At 46.7% G+C, this 22,078-nt stretch overlaps 2 protein-coding genes across 2 annotated transcripts in view; one reads left to right on the forward strand and one right to left on the reverse strand.

The window, feature by feature from the left end:
- LOC140198392 (rhodopsin kinase GRK1-like) overlaps positions 1-22,078 on the forward strand; it is a 569,956-nt gene that overhangs the window by 302,855 nt on the left and 245,023 nt on the right. The window lies entirely within an intron of this gene.
- mpdu1b (mannose-P-dolichol utilization defect 1b) overlaps positions 1-22,078 on the reverse strand; it is an 81,710-nt gene that overhangs the window by 40,845 nt on the left and 18,787 nt on the right. Inside the window, exons 3-5 of the mRNA XM_072258543.1 lie at positions 18,521-18,653; positions 10,344-10,429; positions 1,442-1,560 (exon numbers count right to left, since the gene is read on the reverse strand). Coding sequence (XP_072114644.1) covers positions 1,442-1,560; positions 10,344-10,429; positions 18,521-18,653 — 338 coding nt within the window. The remainder of the gene's footprint in view (positions 1-1,441; positions 1,561-10,343; positions 10,430-18,520; positions 18,654-22,078) is intronic.

Here is a 22,078-nt window from a genome sequence, read left to right on the forward strand (position 1 = left end):
TACTGAGAGAAGGTCACACTGTGGGAGTGGTGGTACGGAGGGAGGGTTACACTATGGGGGGGGGTGGTACCGTGGGACAGTCGCTCTGTGGGAAGGGTGATAGTGAGGGAGGGTCACACTGTGGGAGGGGTGGTACTGAGGGAGGGTCACACTGGAGGGGTGCTACCGAGGGAGGGTCACACTGTGGGAGGGGTGGTACTGAGGGAGGGTCACACTGTGGGTGGGGTGGATCTGAGGGAGGGTCACACTGTGGGAGGGGTGGTACTGAGGGAGGGTCACACTGTGCGAGGGGTGGTACTGAGGGAGGGTCACACTGGGAGGGGTGCTACCGAGGGATGGTCACACTGTGGGAGGAGTGGTACCGTGGGACAGTCGCTCTGTGGGAAGGGTGATAGTGAGGGGAGGGTCACACTGTGGGAGGGGTGGTACTGAGGGAGGGTCACACTGTGGGAGGGGTGGTACCGAGGGAGGGTCACACTGGGGAGGGATGGTACTGAGTGAGGGTCACACTGGGAGGGGTGGTACTGAGGAGGGTCCACTGGTGGAGAGTGTTACCGAGGGAGAGTCACACTGTGGGAGGGGTTGTACCGAGGTAGAGTCGCACTGTGGGAGGGGGTGATACTGAGGGAGGGTCACACTGTGGGAGGGGTGGTACTGAGGGAGGGGTCACACTGGGAGGGGTGGTACTGAGGGAGGGTCACACTGTGGGTGGGGTGGATCTGAGGGAGGGTCACACTGTGGGAGGGATGGTACTGAGGGAGAGTCACACTGTGGGAGGGGTGGTACTGAGGGAGGGTCACACTTTGGGAGGGGTGGATTTGAGGGAGGGTCACACTGTGGGAGGGATGGTACTGAGGGAGGGTCACACTGGGAGGGGTGGTACTGAGGGAGGGTCACACTGTGGGTGGGGTGGATCTGAGGGAGGGTCACACTGTGGGAGGGGTGGATTTGAGGGAGGGTCACACTGTGGGAGGGATGGTACTGAGGGAGGGTCACACTGGGAGGGGTGGTGCTGAGGGAGGGTCACACTGTGGGAGGGGTGGTACTGAGCGAGGGTCACACTGTGGGGTGGGGTGGATCTGAGGGAGGGTCACACTGTGGGTGGGGTGGTACTGAGGGAGGGTCACACTGTGGGAGGGGTGGTACTGAGGGAGGGTCACACTGGGAGGGCTGGAACCGAGGGAGGGTCACACTGTGGGAGGGGGTGGTACTGAGGGAGGGTCACACTGTGGGAGGGGTGGTACTGAGCGAGGGTCACACTGTGGGTGGGGTGGACCTGAGGGAGGGTCACACTGTGGGTGGGGTGGTACTGAGGGAGGGTCACCCTGTGGGAGGGGTGGTACTGAGGGAGGGTCACACTGTGGGAGTGGTGGTACCGAGGGAGAGTCACACTGTGGCAGGGGTGGTACTGAGGGAGGGTCAAATCCTGCACGTTCCTCACCCGGCTGACGATGACGGCAGGCATGTTGAGGGCCTGGAGGAAGGCCACGGCCACCAGCGGGGTGACAGATGACAGCAGGAGCCCGAGCAGAAGGAAGTAAATGAACAACAATATCGTGCCTGTTGGAGAGGGAGCAAAGAGAGGTCAAACAACCCCTTTACCGAGGCTGCAGCTCCCCGGCCAACACAAATCCTTGGTCCACTACCACCCCCTCTCTCCCCACCTTCAACACACAAGCTGTTGCCCCACACAGTCACTGAGAATGTCTAAAAAGACCCGAACAACCAGCGAACTGTTAACCCCCACCCCACCCCTGTCTCATTCCCAAGCCAGTCAGTAGTCTGGTCTCTGTATCCCTGGATCAGACCACACTTGGAACATTACACACAGTTCTGGTTGCGATCCCTGAGTCAGACCACACTGGGAACATCACACACTTCTGGTCTCTATCTCTGGATCAGACCACACTGGGAACATCACAAACAGTTCTGGTCTCTGTGTCCCTGGATCAGACTACACTGGGAACATCACACACAGTTCTGGTCTCTGTATCCCTGGATCAATAGACAATAGACAATAGGTGCAGGAGTACGCCATTCGGCCCTTCGAGCCAGCACCGCCATTCACTGTGATCATGGCTGATCATCCACAATCAGTATCCAGTTCCTGCCTTATCCCCATTACCTTTGATTCCGCTATCTTTAAGAGCTCTATCCATCTCTTTCTTGAAAGCATCCAGAGACTTGGCCTCCACAGCCTTCTGGGGCAGAGCATTCCATATACCCACCACTCTCTGGGTGAAAAATTTTTCTCTCAACTCTATTCTAAATGGCCTATCCCTTATTCTTAAACTGTGGCCTCTGGTTCTGGACTCACCCATCAGCAGGAACATGCTTCCTGCTTTCAGCATGTCCAATCCCTTAATAATCTTATATATTTCAATAAGATCCCCTCTCAGCCTTCTAAATTCCAGAGTATACAAGCCCAGTCGCTCCAATCTTTCGACATATGACAGCCCTGCCATCCCGGGAATTAACCTTGTGAACCTACGCTGCACTCCCTCAATAGCAAGAATGTCCTTCCTCAAATTTGAGACCAAAACTGCACACAGTACTCCAGGTGTGGTCTCACCAGGGCCCTGCACAGCTGCAGAAGGACCTCTTTGCTCTTATACTCAATTCCCCTTGTTATGAAGGCCAGCATGCCATTAGCTTTCTTCACTGCCTGCTGTACTTGCATGCTTGCTTTCAGTGACTGATGTACAAGAACACCTAGATCTCGTTGTGCTTCCCCTTTTCCTAACTTGACTCCATTTAGATAATAATCTGCCTTCCCGTTCTTACCACCAAAGTAGATAACCTCACATTTATCCACATTAAACTGCATCTGCCATGCATCTGCCCACTCACCCAGCCTGTCCAAGTCACCCTGCATTCTCATAACATCCTCCTCACATTTCACACTGCCACCCAGCTTTGTGTCATCAGCAAATTTGCTAATGTTACTTTTAATTCCCTCATCTAAATCATTAACATATATTGTAAACAGCTGTAGTCCCAGCACTGAACCCTGCAGTACCCCACTGGTCACCACCTGCCATTCCGAAAGGGACCCATTAATCGCTACTCTTTGTTTTCTGTCAGCCAGCCAATTTTCAATCCATGTCAGTACTCTACCCCCAATACCATGTGCCCTAATTTTGCCCAATAATCTCCTATGTGGGACTTCATCAAAGGCTTTCTGAAAGTCCAGGTACACTACATCCACTGGCTCTCCCTTGTCCATTTTCATAGTTACATCCTCAAAAACTTCCAGAAGATTAGTCAAGCACGATTTCCCCTTCGTAAATCCATGCTGACTCGGACCGATCCTGTTACTGCTATCCAGATGTGCCGTAATTTCATCTTTTATAATTGACTCCAGCATCTTTCCCACCATTGACGTCAGGCTAACCAGTCTATAATTCCCTGTTTTCTCGCTTCCTCCCTTCTTGAAGAGAGGGACAACATTAGCCACCCTCCAATCCACAGGAACTGATCCTGAGTCTATAGAACGTTGGAAAATGATTACCAATGCGTCCATGATTTCTAAAGCCACCTCCTTTAATTTCCCTGGGACGCAGACCATGAGGTCCCAGGGCCTTCAGACCCAACAGCCTATCCAACACCATTTCCTGCCTAATATAAATTTCCTTCAATTCATCCATTACCCTAGGTCCTTTGGCCACTATTACATCTGGGAGATTGTTTGTGTCTTCCCTAGTGAAGACAGATCCAAAGTACCTGTTCAACTCGTCTGCCATTTCCTTGTTCCCCATAATAAATTCACCCCTTCTGTCTTCAAGAGCCCAATTTTGGTCTTAACTATTTTTTTCCTTTTCACTTACCTAAAGAAGCTTTTACTATCCTTCTTTATATTCTTGGCTAGGTTACCTTCGTAGCTTATTTTTTCTGCGCGTATTGCCTTTTTAGTTACCTTCTGTTGCTCTTTAAAAGTTTCCCAATCCTCCAGCTTCCCACTCGTCTTTGCTACGTTATACTTCTTTTCTTTTATTTTTATACTGTCCATTACTTCCCTTGTCAGCCACGGCCTCCCCTTACTCTCCTTAGGATCTTTCTTCCTCTTTGGAATGAACTGATCCTGCACCTTCCGCATTATTCCCAGAAACACTTGCCATTGCTGTTCCACTGTCATCAGACTACACTGGGAACATCACACACAGTTCTGGTCTCTGTATCCCTGGATCAGACCACACTGGGAACATCACACACAGTTCTGGTCGCGATCCCTGGGTCAGACCACACTGCGAACATCACAAACAGTTCCGGTCTCTGTATCCCCAGATCAGACCACACTGGGAACATCACACACAGTTCTGGTCACGATCCCTGGGTCAGACCACACTGCGAACATCACAAACAGTTCCAGTCTCTGTATCCCTGGATCAGACCACACTGGGAACATCACACACAATTCTGGTCACGATCCCTGGATCAGACTACACTGGGAACATCACACACAGTTCTGGTCTCTGTGTCCCTGGGTCAGATCACACTGGGAACATCACACACAGTTCTGGTCTCTATCTCTGGATCAGACCACACTGGGAACATCACACATAGCTCTGGTCTCTGTATCCCTGGGTCAGACCACACTGGGAACATCACAAACAGCTCCAGTCTCTGTATCCCACATTGGGAAGAAGAGCACGCAAAGCTCTCAGCTCGCTGACATCCAAATCTTATCTCTACAAGCTTAGAGCCTGCATTGTATGGGATAAAGGGAGAGAGGAAGGTGAGCTGAGCTTTATAATGTTGAAAATTCCACAAGTGAAGGAACCAGTGGGAGGTTTGTTTTAATTGTTGAGGTATGACAGAACAAAGACAACTTCTGTGACTGGGGTCAGAAGTTGTAGTTGATGTTGAAGAGATATTCCCTTCCACATCTCTTCCCCCAACACGTTATCCATCTTTCCCACTTCTGACACAGGTCCACAACCTGAAACGTTATCTCTGTTTAACTTTCCATAGACACTGCCTGACCTGCTGGTGTTTTAGATCACAGGTCATTGAATAGTATGGCACAGCATAGACCTTCAGCCCATGATATCGCGCCGTCCCTTTAACCTACTCAAAAATCTATCTAACCCTTCCTTCCCACATAGTGCTCCATTTTTCTATCATCCTTGTGTCTCTCTGAGAGTTCCTTATATGTCTCTAATATATTTGCCTCTACCAGTACCCTAGCAATGTGATCCACACACCCACAACTCTCTAGCTAAACATCCCCTCACACTTACTGCCAATCTCCTTAAAATTACATCTTCTCTATTTCTGCCCTGGAAAAAGTCTCTAGCTATTCAGTCGAACTATGCCTCTTATCGTTTCATACACATTTATCAAGTCACCTCTCATCCTCCCCTCCTTCACGCCAAAGAGAAAAGCCCTAGATTGTCTCATGATTCCTGATAAGACAAATTGTTTCTCCTTGTTCTAAGTCAGTGCTCTGATCTCTATGAACAGTAGGCACAAGTTTTTCCACTGTATCTCGTTACATGTGGCACTAATAAACCAACTCTGATACCAGTTTCAAAACCTGGTTTGTTTTCTCTGGCTGTGGGGAACCAGGCAGAGGTTAAAAAAGTAATAGAGCTTCTGCTGTCAGACTCTTGGCCTCACAATCTACCTTGTTATCATTTTGTATTTTAATCATTCAGCTGCATTGCACTTTCTCTGTAGCTGTTACACTTGATTCTGCATTGTCATTGTTTTACCTTGTTCTGCCCCAGTAGGTCTGATCTGTGTGCATGACTTGTATGCATGCCAAGTTTTTCCACTGTATTACGGTATATCTGGCAATAATAAACCAATTCCGATACAAGTTCTGACAGGAAGTTCACTTCAAAGGTGACGTTCTCCACAGCTCGCCTGACTAACCAAACCTACTGAACATTTTCTGTTTTTCCCAACAGTCTAATCTGAATATTTTGGTGGAATTTCATTTCATTCAGTTTCCCTGTCCCTTCTTCTGGCCTCAGCTTTCCACGCTGTGTTTTCACCATCCCCTCTTCCATTTCTATCTCTGAAGCCCAGCAATAGATCCTGAGCCCAGGTCTCAGCTGTGGTCCCGACACCCTCACCCTACTGAATTCTGGGTGACAGTGACGAGGACCTCTTCTCTGTAGCCCATTTTTTGGCCTAGTCTATTGTTCCTCTTTCATCTAAGCCACCTGAACCTCCTCTCTGGTCTTTTCCTGTTGGAACATCAACTGATATTCTTGGAATGAAAGGGTTAACAATGTGGCGCAATTAATGGCTCTGGAGTTCAGAAGAATGCAGGCAGTGGGGGGAAGTGGAAGGCAACCTCACTGAAACCTAGAGAATATTGAAAAGCAAGTGACTGCAGAGAGGATGTTTTCAATAGTCAAAGTCAAGGACCATAAGGCACATGTGCAGAGTAGAAGGACGTCCCTTTAGAACAGAAATGAGGAGGAATTTCTTTAGCGAGAGTGTGGTGAAGTTGTAGAATTCTCTGCTACAGACAGCTGTAGAGGTTGATAGATTCTTGATTAGAAATGCTGTCACAGGGAGAAGGATAATAAATCGACAGGCTGAATGGCCTAATTCTCCTAATTTTGTTTTTATGTCTTATGGTCTTAGACCTTGACTTCTGCACACCACCCGCTTCACACGTTCTAACCTTTCCCAGTCTGATAATGGATTACAGCACAGGGCTGGGATTTATACACTATGTTAGGAAGGATAAAGGTTTTTTTATCCATATTTTCTAAATGGGGAGAGAATTTAGAAATCAGAGGTGCAAAGGGACTTTGGAATCCTCATGCAGGATTCATGCAAGGTTAACTTGTAGGTTGAGTCGTTAAAAATTAAAAATTAGCATTATTTGTCAGATGTACATCAAAACACAGAGTGAAATAAGTTATTTTCATCAACATCCAACACAGCCTGAGGATGTGCTGGGAGCAGCCCACAAGTTTCACCACACTTCCGGTGTCAACTTAGCATATCCGCAACTTCCTACCCATGTTTTTTGGAATGTGGGAGGAAATCAGAGCACCTGGAGGAAACACACATGGTCACGGGGAGAACATATAAACTCCTTACAGCAGTGGGAATTGAACCCAGGTCGACATTGTTGCCAATATAAAATACTGTATTACATTAACCACTAGAAACTGTGGTGGTAGTAAAGATTGCTATCTTATTGATCTTATTATTAATAAAATTATTGTCTTATTAACATTCATTTTCAAACAAGAGAAAATCTGCAGATGCTGGAAATCTAAGCAACACACACAAAATGCTGGAGGAACTCAGCAAGCCAGGCAGCGTCTATAGAAAAGAGTCCTGGTGAAGGGTATTGGCCTGAAACATCGACTGTTTACTCTTTTCCAAAGATGCTGCCTGGCCTGCTGAGTTCCTCCAGCATTTTGTGTGTGTTGCTTAGTATTCATCTTGAGAGGAAGAAAATATGAAAGCAAGGATATAATTCTAATTCTGAGGCTTTATAAGGTGTTGGTCAGACAATATGTGGAATATTGAAAGCAATTTTGGGCCCTGTATCCTAGGAAAGATGTGCTGGCCCAGGAGAAGGTGCAGAGGGAATTCACAATAATGATGCCAGGATGAGGAAGAGGATCTCATTAAAATCTAATGAATGCTGAAAGGTCTAGCTGGATAGATTGGACATGGAGATGATCATTAGGAGAGTCCAATAGGCACAGCCTCAGAATAGAGAGATGTCCCTTTAGAATTGAGATGAGGGGGAATGTCTTTAGCCAGAAGATGGTGAATTGATGGAATTCATTGCCACAGATAGCTGTGGAGGCCAAGTCACACGATGCCTTTAAGGCAGAGTTTGATCTTCGGTGGGGTTGGGGGGGTAAGGGTTACAGGGAGAATGCCATTTTCCTCACTCCCCTCCCTCCCTATCTCCATCCTCCTCACTCCTCTCTCACTCTCATTTCCATACTCTTCCCTTCCTCCCTGATCTCCATCCTCCTCACCCCCCACCCTCCTCCCTTCCCCTTCCTTATCTCAATTCACCTCACTCCCCTCCTTGTCATCTCCATCTTCTCACTTCACTCCCTCAACTCCAACCTCCCACTTCCCTCCATCCCTCCCCATCTGAATCCTCTTCTCCCCACTCCCTTCCCCATCTCCATTCTCATCCCTCCCTACCCCATCCTCCTCTTTCACGCCTGACAGTCCCTCCCTCACCCAACTGCAACCTGCCTTCCTATCTCCATCCTCCTCACTCCTCTTCATCCCTCATCTCTATTCTCCTCACTCCTCTCCCTCCCTCATCTCTATTCTCCTCAGTCCCCTCCCTCCGTCATCTCCATTCTCCTCACTCCTCTCCTTCATATCCATCGTCCTCACTTCCTCTCACTCTCCTATCTTCAGCCTCTCTCCCTCCCTCCCTCATATCCATCCTGCTGACTCTACTCCCTCATCTCAATCCTCCTCACTCCCCATATCCATCGCATTCACTCCCCTCTCTCCCCATCTCCATCCTCACTTCCATTCCTCCCTCTAGATCCTCATCCCCTCCCTCACTCATCTCTATCCACCTTGCTCTCTCCCTCCCTCATCTCCATCCTCTCACTCCCCTCCCTCCCTCATCTCCATCCTTCTTACTCCCCTCCCTCATCTCCATTGTTCTCACCCCCTCCCTCCACCAACACCATCCTCCTCACTCCCCTCCCTCATCTCCATCCTCCTCATTCCCCTCCCTCTCTCATCTTCACTCCCCTCCCTATCTCCATTCTCCTCACTCCACTCCCTCCCTCCTCACCAGCTCCATCCTCCTCTTTCTTTCTCACATCTCCTTTTGAAAGGGGAACTTTTAAAGATAAAACTTAGCTTTATTTGTCACATGTATATCAAAATATACAGTGAAGTGAGTCACACACAACATGCTGGAGGAACTCAGCACCTCAGGACCTGCTGAAGGGTCTCGGTCTGAAACATCGACTGTACACTTTTCCACAGATGCTGCCTGATTTGCTGAGTTCCTCCAGCATTTTGTGTGTGTTGCTTGGATTTCTAGCATCTGCAGATTTTCTGTTGTTTGTGAAATGAGCATGCAAACCTATTAACACTACCACCTATATCTTTAGGATGTAGGAGTAAACTGGAGCACCCGGAGGAATCCCACAGGGAGAACATACAAACTCTCTATAGGCAGCAGTGAGTCACTGGTGCTGCAGTAGTGTTGTACTAATGGCCAACCTACCCTGAAAGAGAGCAGATGGGCGTGACTGTACTGAAACGTCCACAAACTGATATAAACATGAAAAAGACACATCAGCAGCTCTACTTCATTGGGAGCTTGAAGAGATTGATATGTCACCAAAGGCTCTCAAACCTCTACGGATGTACGAAAGAGAAAATTCCTACTTTTTGTATCACAGCCTAGTATGGAGGTTCCAATGTACAGGATTGCAAGAGGCTGCAGAGGGTTGTAAACTCACTAAGGGCACTAACCTCCCCACCATCGAGGATAGCTTCAAAGGGTGGCGCCTCACAAAGGTGGCATCCATCGTTAAGGACTTCAACGGTCCAGGACAAGCCCTCTTCTCATTACTACCATCAAGGAGGGGCTTCTTCCCATCTGCCATCATATTTCTGAACAGTCCATGAACACACCAAATGCTGGAGCAAACTCAGCAGGTCAGGCAGTCTTGATGAAGGGTCTCAGCCCAAAATGTCAAGTCTTTACTCCTTTCCATAGATGCTGCCTGACCTGCTGAGTTGCCTATTATCCACTTTTTGCATTACATTTATTTGTAACTTTATATCTTTGCACTGTGCTGCTGCTGCAAATATCATTTCATGTTCGATTAAACAGTGATAATAAACTTAGTCCTAATTCTCAGTCCAGGATGCTTGACCCTGTGATGTCCCAGAGCATCATCTGTGACAAGCTACTAGAATCAGAATCCAGTTTATTATCACAAGCATGTGACGTGAAATTTGTTAACTTAGCAGCAGCAGTTCAATGCAATACATAATCTAGAAGAGAAAATAAATTAATAGTAATAATAATGAAATAAGTAAATTGATTACAGTATACATATATTGAATGGATTAAAAACGTGCAAAAAACAGAAATACTGCATATTAAAAAAGTGAGGTAGTATCCAAGGATTCAATGTCCATTTAAGAATCGGATGGCAGAGGAGAAGAAGCTGTTCCTGAATCACTGAGTGTGTACCTTCAGGCTTCTGTATCTCCTACCTGATGGTAACAGTGAGAAAAGGGCACGCCCTGGGTGCTGGAGGTCCTTAATAATGGACGCTGCCTTTCTCAGACACCGCTCCTTGAAGATGTCCTGGGTACTAGAAGAACAGACAAGTGATTCCCCAAAGCAACAGTACCTTGATATGTCCGGCCAGTGTAGTACTGAATCAGGAAACCGATTGTCAGGGTCTGTAACATAAGGAACAGCGCCTCACCCCACGAGCTGTGTGAGAGAGGGGAGGGGAGAGGAGTGAGGAGTGGGAAGGAGGGAGGAGAAGGAGAGGAGGGGAGGGGGAGGGGTGGAGGGGAGAGGGAGGAGGGGAGAGGTAGAGGGAGGAGAGGGAGGGGGGTGGAGGGAGAGGGGGTGGAAGGGGAGGGGGAGGAAGGGGAGGGGGAGGAAGGGGAGGGGGGGAAGGGGAGGGGGAGGAAGGGGAGGGGGGAAGGAGAGGGGGAGAGGGAGGAGGGAAGAGGGAGGCAGGGAGATGGAGAGGGAGAGAGAGGAGAGGGAGAGAGAGAGGGAGGAGGGGAGAGGGGGTGGAGTGGGAGGGAAAGAGGGAGGAAGGGGAGGGGGAGGGGTAAAGGGAGGAGGGGAGAGGGAGTGAGGCAGATGGAGAGGGAGGAGGGGAGAGAGAGGAGGGGGGTAGAGGGAGGAGAGAGAGAGGGGGTGGAGTGGGAGGGGAAGAGGGAGGAAGGGGAGGTGGAAAGGGAGGAAGGGAGAGGGAGGGAGATGGAGAGGGAGGAGGGGAGAGGGAGGGGAGAGGGGGTAGAGGGGGAGACAGAGAGGGAGGAGGAGAGGGGGGGTGGAGGGGAGAGGAAGGGTGGAGAGAACGGAGAGAAATGAGGAGGAATTTCTTTACCCAGAGAATCAGAATCAGGTTTTTTATCACCAGCATGTGATGTGAAATTTGTTAACTTAGCAGCAGTTCAATGGAATACATAATCTAGCAGAGAGAAAAAAAATAAATAAAATTTTAAAAAGTAATAAAACAATTACGTTTGTTGAATAGATTAAAAAACATGCAAAAGCAGAAATACTGTATATTTTTTAAAAAGTGAGGTCGTGTCCAAAGGTTCAACGTCCATTTAGGAATCGGATGGCAGAGGAGAAGCTGAATCTGTGGAAATCATTGCCACAGATGGCTGTGGAAGCCAAGTCATTTGGTCTATTTAAAGAAAAGATTGATAGTTTCTTGATTAGTAAGGGCATCAAAAGCAGGAAAATGGCCTAATTGAATGGTGGAGCAGAGTTGATGAGCTAAATGGTCAAATTCTGCTCCTACGTCTTACTTTTCAAACAGCTTTCTGTTGGAGGGGTCATACCATAAGACATGGGAGTGTATGTGAAACAACCAAAGTCACAACATATGCCTGTAATATTAAATCTGATCAGGCCATTCAGTCCATTGAGACTGCTCCACTATTTAATCAGGAAATGTGCCCTGATGGCAGAACTCTCTCAACGCAGAGGGTGTGAGATTTTTGAAACCCTGTACCCTAGTGCCTTGTGGAGGATCCAGGTTTGAGTCCTTTCTGAACAGTTGCGTTCAGATGAGTTGGGGGATCTGTGGAAAGGGGTAGGGAGTGGAAGCAGAGGTGTCAAATAATTCTGGAGAAGATCCGAAGGACTGTCAGCTCACGCCAGCGTCTGTTTACTCTGTCCAGTTCGTGAGGAAGCCTTGTTCACATGCATCATGTCCTTGTGTGGACATGGTGGAGGATTACAAATACCTGGGATATGAATTGACAATAAACTGGACTGGTCAAAGAACACTGAGGCTGTCTACAAGAAGGGTCAGAGCCATCTCTATTTCCTGAGGAGAGTGAGGTCCTTTAACATCTGCCGGACGATGCTGAGGATGTTCTATGAGTCTGTGGTGGCCAGTGCTATCATGTTTGCTGTTGTGTGCTGGGGCAGCAGGCTGAGGGTGGCAGACACCAACAGAATCAACAAACTCATTCGTAAGGCCAGTGATGTTGTGGGGATGGAACTGGACTCTCTCACTGTGGTGTCTGAAAAGAGGATGCTGTCCAAGTTGCATGCCATCTTGGACAATGTCTCCCATTCACTACATAATGTACTGGTTGGGCACACGAGTACGTTCAGCCAGAGACTCATTCCATCGAGATGCAGCACTGAGTGTCATAAGAAGTCATTCCTGCCTGTGGCCATCAAACTTTACAACTCCTCCCTTGGAGGGTCAGACACCCTGAGCCAATAGGCTGGTCCTGGACTTATTTCCTGGCATAATTTACATATTACTATTTAACTATTTATGGTTTTATTACTATTTATTATTTATGGTGCAACTGTAACGAAAACCAATTTCCCCCGGGATCAATAAAGTATGACTATGACTATGACTATGTCCTTCAGTGACCAGCAATTTTCCTTGTCACACAAAGGCACCAAGAATCATTCTGCAGTTATGGCACTATGGATATCATTATGATGGATTAACTAAATGAGAACTTGCTCTCATAAAATAAAATTGAACTTCCAACTGATACTTGGTGGCTGGTGAATGGGTATGGGACAGTCAGATTCTGTCCCATTGAAACTACTTATGGGAAGATAATAAGGGAACACTCCTGCCATTAGCACATTGGTAAATGTGTATCACTGACACTTAATGCACAGATCTGTTTGGTCACTTAACCTTCTGGTTAGTCCTGCATCCATGGAGCCGTCCCTCAACACTAAGAAAAGGGCTGTCTGGGGTTTGTTCTCAGAGTCTTTCGGCACGAATATTCAAAGGAGCTGCTGCCAGTGTAGGCACAGTATACATTGAATATTCAAAGGAGCTGCGGCCAGTGTAGGCACAGTAGACACTGAATATTCAAAGGAGGTGCTGCCACAGTATACAATGCTGTAGGATTATTTTTATTTGTTTAGATGACACAGCATGATATAATAAGCCCACGCCGTCAGTGGCAACGTTATAAAACTCTGGTTAGGGCACATCTAGGGTACTGCATACCCCCACTGCTCACCCACTATAGGTGCAGCAACACATATAAAAGTTGCTGGTGAATGCAGCAGGCCAGGCAGCATCTATAGGAAGAAGTACAGTCGACGTTTCGGGCCGAGACCCTTCGTCAGGACTAACTGAAAGAAGACTAGTAAGAGATTTGAAAGTGAGAGGGGGAGGGGGAGATCCAAAATGATAGGAGAAGATAGGAGAAGACAAGAGGGGGAGGGATGGAGCCAAGAGCTGGACAGTTGATTGGCAAAAGGGATATGAGAGGATCATGGGACAGGGGGCCTAGGGAGAAGGAAAAGGGGGAGGGGGTGAAGCCCATTGGATATTTATATAAAATAAATAACAGATGGGGTACGAAGGGGAGGTGGGGCATTAGCGAAAGTTAGAGAAATCGATGTTCATGACATCAGGTTGGAGGCTACCCAGACGAAATATAAGGTGTTGTTCCTCCAACCTGAGTGTGGCTTCATCTTGACAGTAGAGGCAGCCGTGGATAGATCTATCAGAATGGGAATGGGAATGGGATGTGGAGTTAAAATGCGTGGCCACTAGGAGATCCTGCTTTCTCTGGCGGACAGAGCGCTATAGGTGCAGAAGAGGTTTACCAGGATGCTGCCTGGCTTAGAGGGCAAGTACGATGACGAGAGGCTGGAAAAACTTGGGCTGTTTTCTCTGGAGTGGCAGAGGCTGAAGGGAGATCTGGTGGAGGTTTTTAAGGTTATCAGAGGCATAGATAGAGTGGACAGTTATCTGTCTCCCAGGATTGAAATGCCTAATACCAAGCAGCATGCATTGAACATGAGAAAGGGCAGATTCATGGGGGATGTGAGGGGTAAGTTTTTATTCAGAGAGTCGTGGATACCTGGAATGCACTGCTGGTGTGGTGGTGGAGGCTATTGAGAGACGTTTGGATTGGTACATGGATGTGAGGGATATGGACATGGTGTAGGTAGGAGGGATTAGTGTTTGAGTGTTTATGTGTTTTAGTGGTTTGGTTGATCAGCCTGTTCCTGTGCTGTACTCTTCTATTTTCTTACACTCATGTGACCAATTAACCCACTAATGTGTGAGGAAACAGGAACACCCAGAGGAAACCCACGCAGTCACAGGGAGTAGAGACAATGTCCTTATAGTCACTTAGGTCGCCGCCGCACCACTGGGAAGGGTGCTAGGCCAATTGTTCCACATTCCAAATATTCATGTTAAGTCGTTGACTATGGCAATTGAAATAACAGTTAATGGTTTATTGTTATCTTTGTGTTGAAGTATAAAACATTGTGTCAGTAGAGTGAGATTTACAAGACCATAAGACAGAGGAGTAGAATTAAGCCATTTGGCCCATTAAGTCTGCTCCACTATTTAATCATGGATGATCATTTTTTTTTCCATCCTCAACAGGAAATCATGTAGAGAACACCTCTCTTTGTATTATTGCTTTGGTCCCAGTCGGGGTCATTGTCGACGAACACGGCAAATTTCAAAGAGGTGCCAACATCCACCTGACGCTCACCAGCTTCCAAACGCTGTATCGCTTGCAGTTTCACATCCCTGCTAATGTTTTTCCTAGACATCTTAGATGTACTACCCTCACGAGAAGTTGTAGGCCATTTTCCAGACACTATGGGTGGAAAAAATGGAAGAAATTGGCGAGGGAGCAAGCATGTTTACATACATGGGGGAGACAGCGTGAGCTAATACGTCATTGGCTGTGAGTGGCTCAGAGAGTATGTAAAGTGCTCTCATTGGCTGATTAAATGTATACTGTAATGGCTGCCACTCTTGAGAAGTTTTAAGTGCTGTTTGGAATGATTTTTTGTCACTTTAAAATATGGCAATAAAGAATTGAACGAATCAGTACTATGCGGGATCTGAGTGTAGTTTAATGTGAATGCAGGATCAAGGTAGCTTCCCAGTGATTTAAAGAGAAGGAGAGAATTGGGACTCTGGGTAGTTTAATGCAAATGCAGGATTGAGGCCCCAAAGGTACAGGAGGGAGTGTCAGAGCAGTACCAATAAACCCATGAGGAATTTCCTTCTCCAAACAACGTAGCACAGTAGTGTAGCAATTAGCACAATCACTTTACAGCAACAGCCATAAGACTGGGTTCAATTCCCAGCGCTGCCTGTAAGAATTTTGTATGTTCTCCCTGTGACAGTGTGGGTTTCCTCTGGGTGCTCCAGTTTCCAAAAATACGGACTGGTTACAATTAGTAAGTTGTGAGCATGCTATGTTGGAGATGAGAGCACTGGGCTGGCCCCAGCACATCGCCGCTGATCTGCTTTGCTTTACTATAGGTTTCAGCATTACGATGTACATGTGACAAATAAAGCTAATCTTTATCTTTAATACAAGAAAGTCTGCAGATGCTGGATATCTGAGCAACACACACAAAATGCTGGAGGAACTCAGCAGGCCAGGCAGCATCTAAGGACATGAATAAACGGTTGATGTTTCAGGCCGAGACCCTTCATCAGGACTGGAAAGGAAGGGGGAAGATGCCAGAATAAAAAAGCAGGGGAGGGGAAGTAGGGTAGCTCAAAGGTGATACGTGAAGCCAGGTGGACAGGAAAAATAAAGGGCTGGAGAGGTGGGGCAGGGGTGAGGTTGGGTGGGGGGAGGGAATGATAAGGCCAGAGTGGTGAATAGAAGAAAGGGGAAGTGGGGGGAATTTTCTTTACCGGAAGGAGAAATCAATGTTCACGCCATCAAGTTGGAGGCTACCCAGATGGAATATAAGATGTTGCTCCTCCACCCTAAGGGTGGCCTCATCTTGGCACAAGAGGAACATGGGCTGACATGTCAGAACAGGAATGGGAATCTTTATCTTTATCAATTGGGTTGGGAGGGGGAGTTTAGAGAGGAATTCCGAAGAAGTTGGATCCACGATATAGAGAGATTTTATTCCTTGAAACACTGGAGATAGAAGTATACAAAACCACGAAGGGCACAGAAAGCAAAAACAAAGGGAGATTCTGCAGATGCTGCAAATCCAAGCAACACACACAAAATGCTGCAATCAGACAGCATCTATGGAAAAGAGTAAACAGTCGATGTTTTGGGCTAAGACCCTTCGGCAGGACGGAGCAGATAGGGCGAATGCACACAGTCTTTATGGATTAGTTTTATTTGTCAGGAGTGACAAATAAAATATGTTGTTTACGTCAAATCAAATCAGCAAGGATTGTTCTGGGGGCAGCCCGCAAGTGTCACCGTGCTTCTGGTAGCAACACAAGATGTGCACAACTCACGAACCCTAACCCATACGCCTTTAGGATTGATTTATTTATGTATTGTGATGCAGCACAGAACGGGCCCCTCTAGCCTGAGCTAGCAACCCACCTCTTTAACACGAGCCTCAACACTGGGCAATTTATCTAGAAACTCGGACTGTGGGGGGAAACCAGGACACTTGGAGGACAGCCGCATAGTCACAGAGAGAACATACAGACAGCGGCAGGAGTCAAATCCTGATCCTACAGCTGTCACTGTAAAGCGTTACGCCAACCCTGCTTTTCCACAGGGTTAGGAAATTAAGAATGAGAGAGCACATGTTTAAGGTGAGAGGGGAGAGATTTAATAGGAACGTGAGGGGCAACTCTTTCACCCAGAGGGCTCAGATTCAAATGATTTATTCCTTCCAGAAGTTGAGGCCTAATGGACAGAACTTCGAGCCTGCGAGTCTCTGCAACTCCTCTGGGGAAGTCGAAAGCCCAGTCTTTGTGAATGCACGGGTCTGCTGAAGGTTGACAGCCTGTTTTGGGATTAGATGACTGCATGTGTTTGTGGATAGGTGGGTGGGAGTAAGGAGAGGAATGGGGCTTGTTTATTTATTTAAGATATAGAACAGACTAGGCCCTCCAGCCTTCAAACCGCACCGCCAGCAAACCGAAATTTAACCCAAGCCTAATTACATGACAATTTACAATGGCCAATTAACCTACCAACCGGTACACCTTTGGACTGTGAGAGGAAACCCATGCATTCAACAGGGAGGACATACAAAGGATGCCAGGATTGAACTCCACACTCAAGCTGCAAGAGCACTGGGCTACTGTGGCACCCATTTGGCCATTGTTGCTTTGTTTAGTTGGTTGTTCTTTTTCACTGCATTCTGCATTGTTCTCCCAAGTTGTACACCACACAAAAGGCCCTTCAGCCCACTATGCTGGCCCTCTTTGCCCACCTATATTAATCCCATTTGCCCGCATTAAGACAATATTCTTGCATACCTTGCCTATCAAGTCAAATCAAGTCAAGTCAAGTCACTTTTTATTGTCGTTTCGACCATAACTGCTGGTACAGTACACAGTAAAAACGAGACAACATTTTTCAGGGCAATGGTGCTACATGAACAATACAAAAACTACACTGAACTACGTAAAATCAACACAAAAACTACACTAGACTACAGACCTACCCAGGATTGCATAAAGTGCACAAAACAGTGCAGGCATTACAATAAATAATAAACAAGACAATAGGCACAGTAGAGGGTAGTAGATTGGTGTCAGTCCAGGCTCCGGGTATTCAGGAGTTTGATGACTTGGGGGAAGAAACTGTTACATAGTTTAGTCGTGAGAGCCCAAATACTTCGGTGCCTTTTGCCAGATGGCAGGAGGGAGAAGAGTTTATATGAGGGGTGCGTGGGGTCCTCCATAATGCTGTTTGCTTTATGGATGCAGTGTGTGGTGTAAATGTCTCTAATGGCGGGAAGAAAGACCCCGATGATATTCTCAGCTGACCTCATGATCCGCTGCAGGGTCTTGCGATCCGAGATGGTGCAATTTCTGAACCAGGCAGTGATGCAGCTGCTCAGGATGCTCTCAATACAACCTCTGTAGAATGTGGTGAGGATGGGGGGTGGGAGATGGACTTTTGTCAGACTTTGCAGAAAGTAGAGATGCTGCTGGGCTTTCTTTGCTATGGAGTTGGTGTTGAGGGACCAGGTGAGATTCTCCACCAGGTGAACACCAAGAAATTTGGTGCTCTTAACGTTCTCTACGGAGGAGTCTAAATCCCTCTAAACACGTGAGTGCATCTAATTCCACCGGCTCTCTGACGGTGAGTTCCAGATATCAAGATCAGCTTTATTATCACTTGACGTGAAATTTGTCATTCTGCGTTAGCACCGAAATTTGTGGGAACACTTTTGAGTGTTGGTTGCCAACACAAATGACACATTTCACTGTATGTTTTGATATACATGTGACAATTAAATCTGCCATCTGGTCAGCATAGATGGGTTGAGCCAAAGGGCCTGATTCCCTGTGAGAAGCAGAAATATCAGAGCCGAGATGAAAGGTCACGAGGCTGCAGCCTGACGGAAAGTTACCTGAAGGGGAAGTGGTTTCTGATGCTGTACGTCATGGTGCCCGTGATGGCTAACACCTCCAACAGGACCGACTTGAAGCTCAGTCCTGCTGTGCTCTTTGCCCGGAGGATTTTAAAAATCTGCGGCAGCTTCACTGGAACGAGAAAGAAAGCTCTGATTCAAAAGAGTTCATTGTCAAACACAGCAGGATGCAATGACATTCCATCTTGTGAGAAGCTCACAGAGGGAACATGGTAAAAATAAACACAATAACCACAGTACAGGCACTAAACAAAGATCTCCCAGTGCCCACCCACTTTAATTTGACCCCCTATTCCCATTACAACACGTAGGCAGTTTAAATGGTTCAGCACAGAATAGATGGGCCAAAGAGCCCGTTTTTGTGTTGTACTTTTACAGTTGCAAGAAAAAGTTTGTGAACCCTTTGTATCTACCTGGTTTTCTGCGTCAATTACTCATAAAATGTGGTCTGATCTTCATCTAAGTCACAATAATAGACAAACACAATCTGCTTAAACTACTAACACACAAACGATTGTACTTTTCATGTCTTTATTGAACTCATTGTTCAATCATTCACAGTCCAGGCTGGAAAAAATCATGGAACATAGAAATCTACAGCACATTACAGGCCCTTCGGCCCACAGCTTGTGCCAACCTGTAACCTCCTTTAGAAATCGCCTAGAATTACCCGACCATATCACCCTCTATTGGAAAATGCATGGTCATGTACTTTAGTAATAGAAATAAATGTGCGGACTATTTTCTAAATGGGGAGGAAATCCAGGAATCTGAGATACAGAGGGACTTGGGAGTCCTTGCACATGACACCCTGAAGGTTAACTTGCAAGTTCAGTTGGTGGTGAGGAAGGCAAATGCCATGTTAACATTCATTTCAAGCGATCTAGAATACAAGAGCAAGAATGTGACACTGAGGCTTTATAAGGCACTGGTAAGGCCTCACCTTGAGTACTGTGAAGAGTTTTGGGCCCCTCATCTTAGAAAAGATGTGCTGGCATTGGAGAGTATCCAGAGGAGGTTCACAAGGATGATTCCAGGAATGAAAGGGTTATCATATGAGGAACGTTTGATATCTCTGGATCTGTACTCACTGGAATTCAGAAAGGTGACAGGCAATCTCATTGAAACCTTTCGAATGTTGAAAAGCCTAGACAGAGTAGAAGTGGATGGGATGTTTCCCATGGTGGGAGCATCAGGAAAGAGGGGCACCTTTTCAAAACAGAGATGTGGAGAAATTTCTTTAACCAGAGGGTGGTAAATTTGTGGAATTTGTTGCCACATGCAGCTGTGGCGGGGTATATTTAAGGCAGAGATTGATAGGTTCTTGATTGGACATGGCTTCAAAGGTTACGAGCAGAAAGCTGGGAACTGGGATTGAGGAGGAGATAAAAATAGGATCAGCCATGATTGAATGGCGGAGCAGACTCAATGGGCCAAACGGCCTAATTCTATTCCCATGTCTGATGGTCTGTTTTTCTAAGCTCGATGTATCTATCTAAGAATCTCTTAAAAGACCCTATTGTATCCGCCTCTACCACTGTCACTGGCAGTGCATTCCACGCACCCACCGCTCACCGTGTAAAAAATCTGCCTCTTACATCCCCCTTGTACCTGCTTCCAAGCACCTTAAAACTATGCCCCCTCATGTTAGCCATTTCAGCCCTGGGTAAAAGCCTCTGGCTATCCACACGATCAATGACTCTCATCATCCTCAGCACAACTCTGTGGTTTTCTATATTTCTATCTTATACGTCTCTATCAGGTTACCTATCACCCTCCGTCGCTCCAAGGAGAAAAGGCCAAGTTCACTCAACCTATTCTCATAAAGCATGCTCCCCAATCCAGGCAACATCCTTGTAAATCTCCTTCTGCACTATAGATGTCACACTGTAACCTCTGACAACCCTCCAGACTATCCACAACACCACTAACTTTTGTGTCATCCACAAACTTACTAGCCCACCCTTCTACTTCCTCATTCAAGTCATTTATAAAAGTCACAAAGAGGAGGGGTCCCAGAACAGATCCCTGTAGAACACCACTGGTCACTGTCCTCCTGGCAGAAGACGAACCATCTACAACCACTCTTTGCCTTTTGTAGGCAAGCCAATTCTGGATCTACAAAGCAAGGTCTCCTTGGATCCTATGCCTCATTACTTTCTGAATAAGCCTTGCACAGGGCACCTCATCAAATACCCTGCTAAAATCCATATACACTACATCTACTCTACCTTCATCAATGTGCTTTGTTACATCCTCGAAGAATTCAATTAGGCTCATACGGCACAACTTGTCCTTGACAAAGCCTAATCAGATTATGTCCCTCCAAATGCTCATAAATCCTGCCTCTCAGGATCTCCTACATCAGACTCATAATTTCCTAGGTTATCTCTACTCCCTTTCTTGAATAAGGGAACATTTGCAACCTTCCATTCTTCTGATACTTCTCCCATCCCTATTGATGATGCAAAGATCATCATCAGAGGCTCAGCAATCTCCTCCCTTGCTTCCCACAGTAGCCTGGGGTACATCTCATCCAGTCCCAGCGACTTATCTAGCTTAGTACCTTTCAACAGCTCCAGCACATCCTCTTTCTTAACATCTATACACTCAAGCATTTCAGTCCGCTTTAAGTCATCCCCAATTGCCAAGGTCCTTTTCACTGGCAAATACTGAAGCAAAGTATTCATTAAGTACCTCCGCTACCTCCTCCGACTCCAAGCACATGTTTCCACTATCACACCTGATTGATCCTATTCTCACATGGCTCATCCTCTTGCTCTTCACATACTTGTAGAATACCTTGGGGTTTTCCTTCATCCTGCTTGCCAAGGCCTTCTCATGGCCTTTTCTAGCTCTCCTGATTCCATTCTTGAGCTCCTTCCCTGCACCCTTGTAATCTTCTACAGCTCTAAAAGCACCTAGTTTCTTGAACCTTTTGTAAGCTTTTCTTCTTAACTAGATTTCCTACATCCTTTGTACAGCATGGTTCTTTTACCCTACCATCTTTTCTGTGCCTCACTAGGACATACTTATGCAGAACGCCATGAACATTTGCAACATTTCTGCCATGCATTTCCCTGAGAACATCTGCTCCCAAGTTCCTGCCTAATGGCATCATATTTCCCCCTACCCCAATTAAATGTTTTCCAAAATTGTCTGCTCCTATCCCTCTCCGGCACCGTGGTAAAGGACATAGAGTTGTGATCACTGCCTCCAAAATGCTCTCCCACCGAGAGATCTGACACCTGACTAGGTTCATTTCCCAATACCAAATCAAGTACAGCTTCTCCTCTAATTGGCTTATCCACATATTGCATCAAGAAACCTTCCAGAACGCACCTAACAAACTCCACCCCATCTAAACACCTTGCTCTAAGGAGATATCAGTCAATATTCGGAAAGTTAAAATCCCCATCACAATAACCCTATTATTATTGCACCATTCCAGAATCTGCCTCCCTATCTACTCCTCAATATCCCTGTTACCATTGGGGAGTCTATAAAAAACACTCAGTAGAGTGATTGCCCCTTTTC

Source organism: Mobula birostris, chromosome 5 (assembly GCF_030028105.1).
Source record: "Mobula birostris isolate sMobBir1 chromosome 5, sMobBir1.hap1, whole genome shotgun sequence".
Classification (NCBI taxonomy): domain Eukaryota; kingdom Metazoa; phylum Chordata; class Chondrichthyes; order Myliobatiformes; family Myliobatidae; genus Mobula; species Mobula birostris.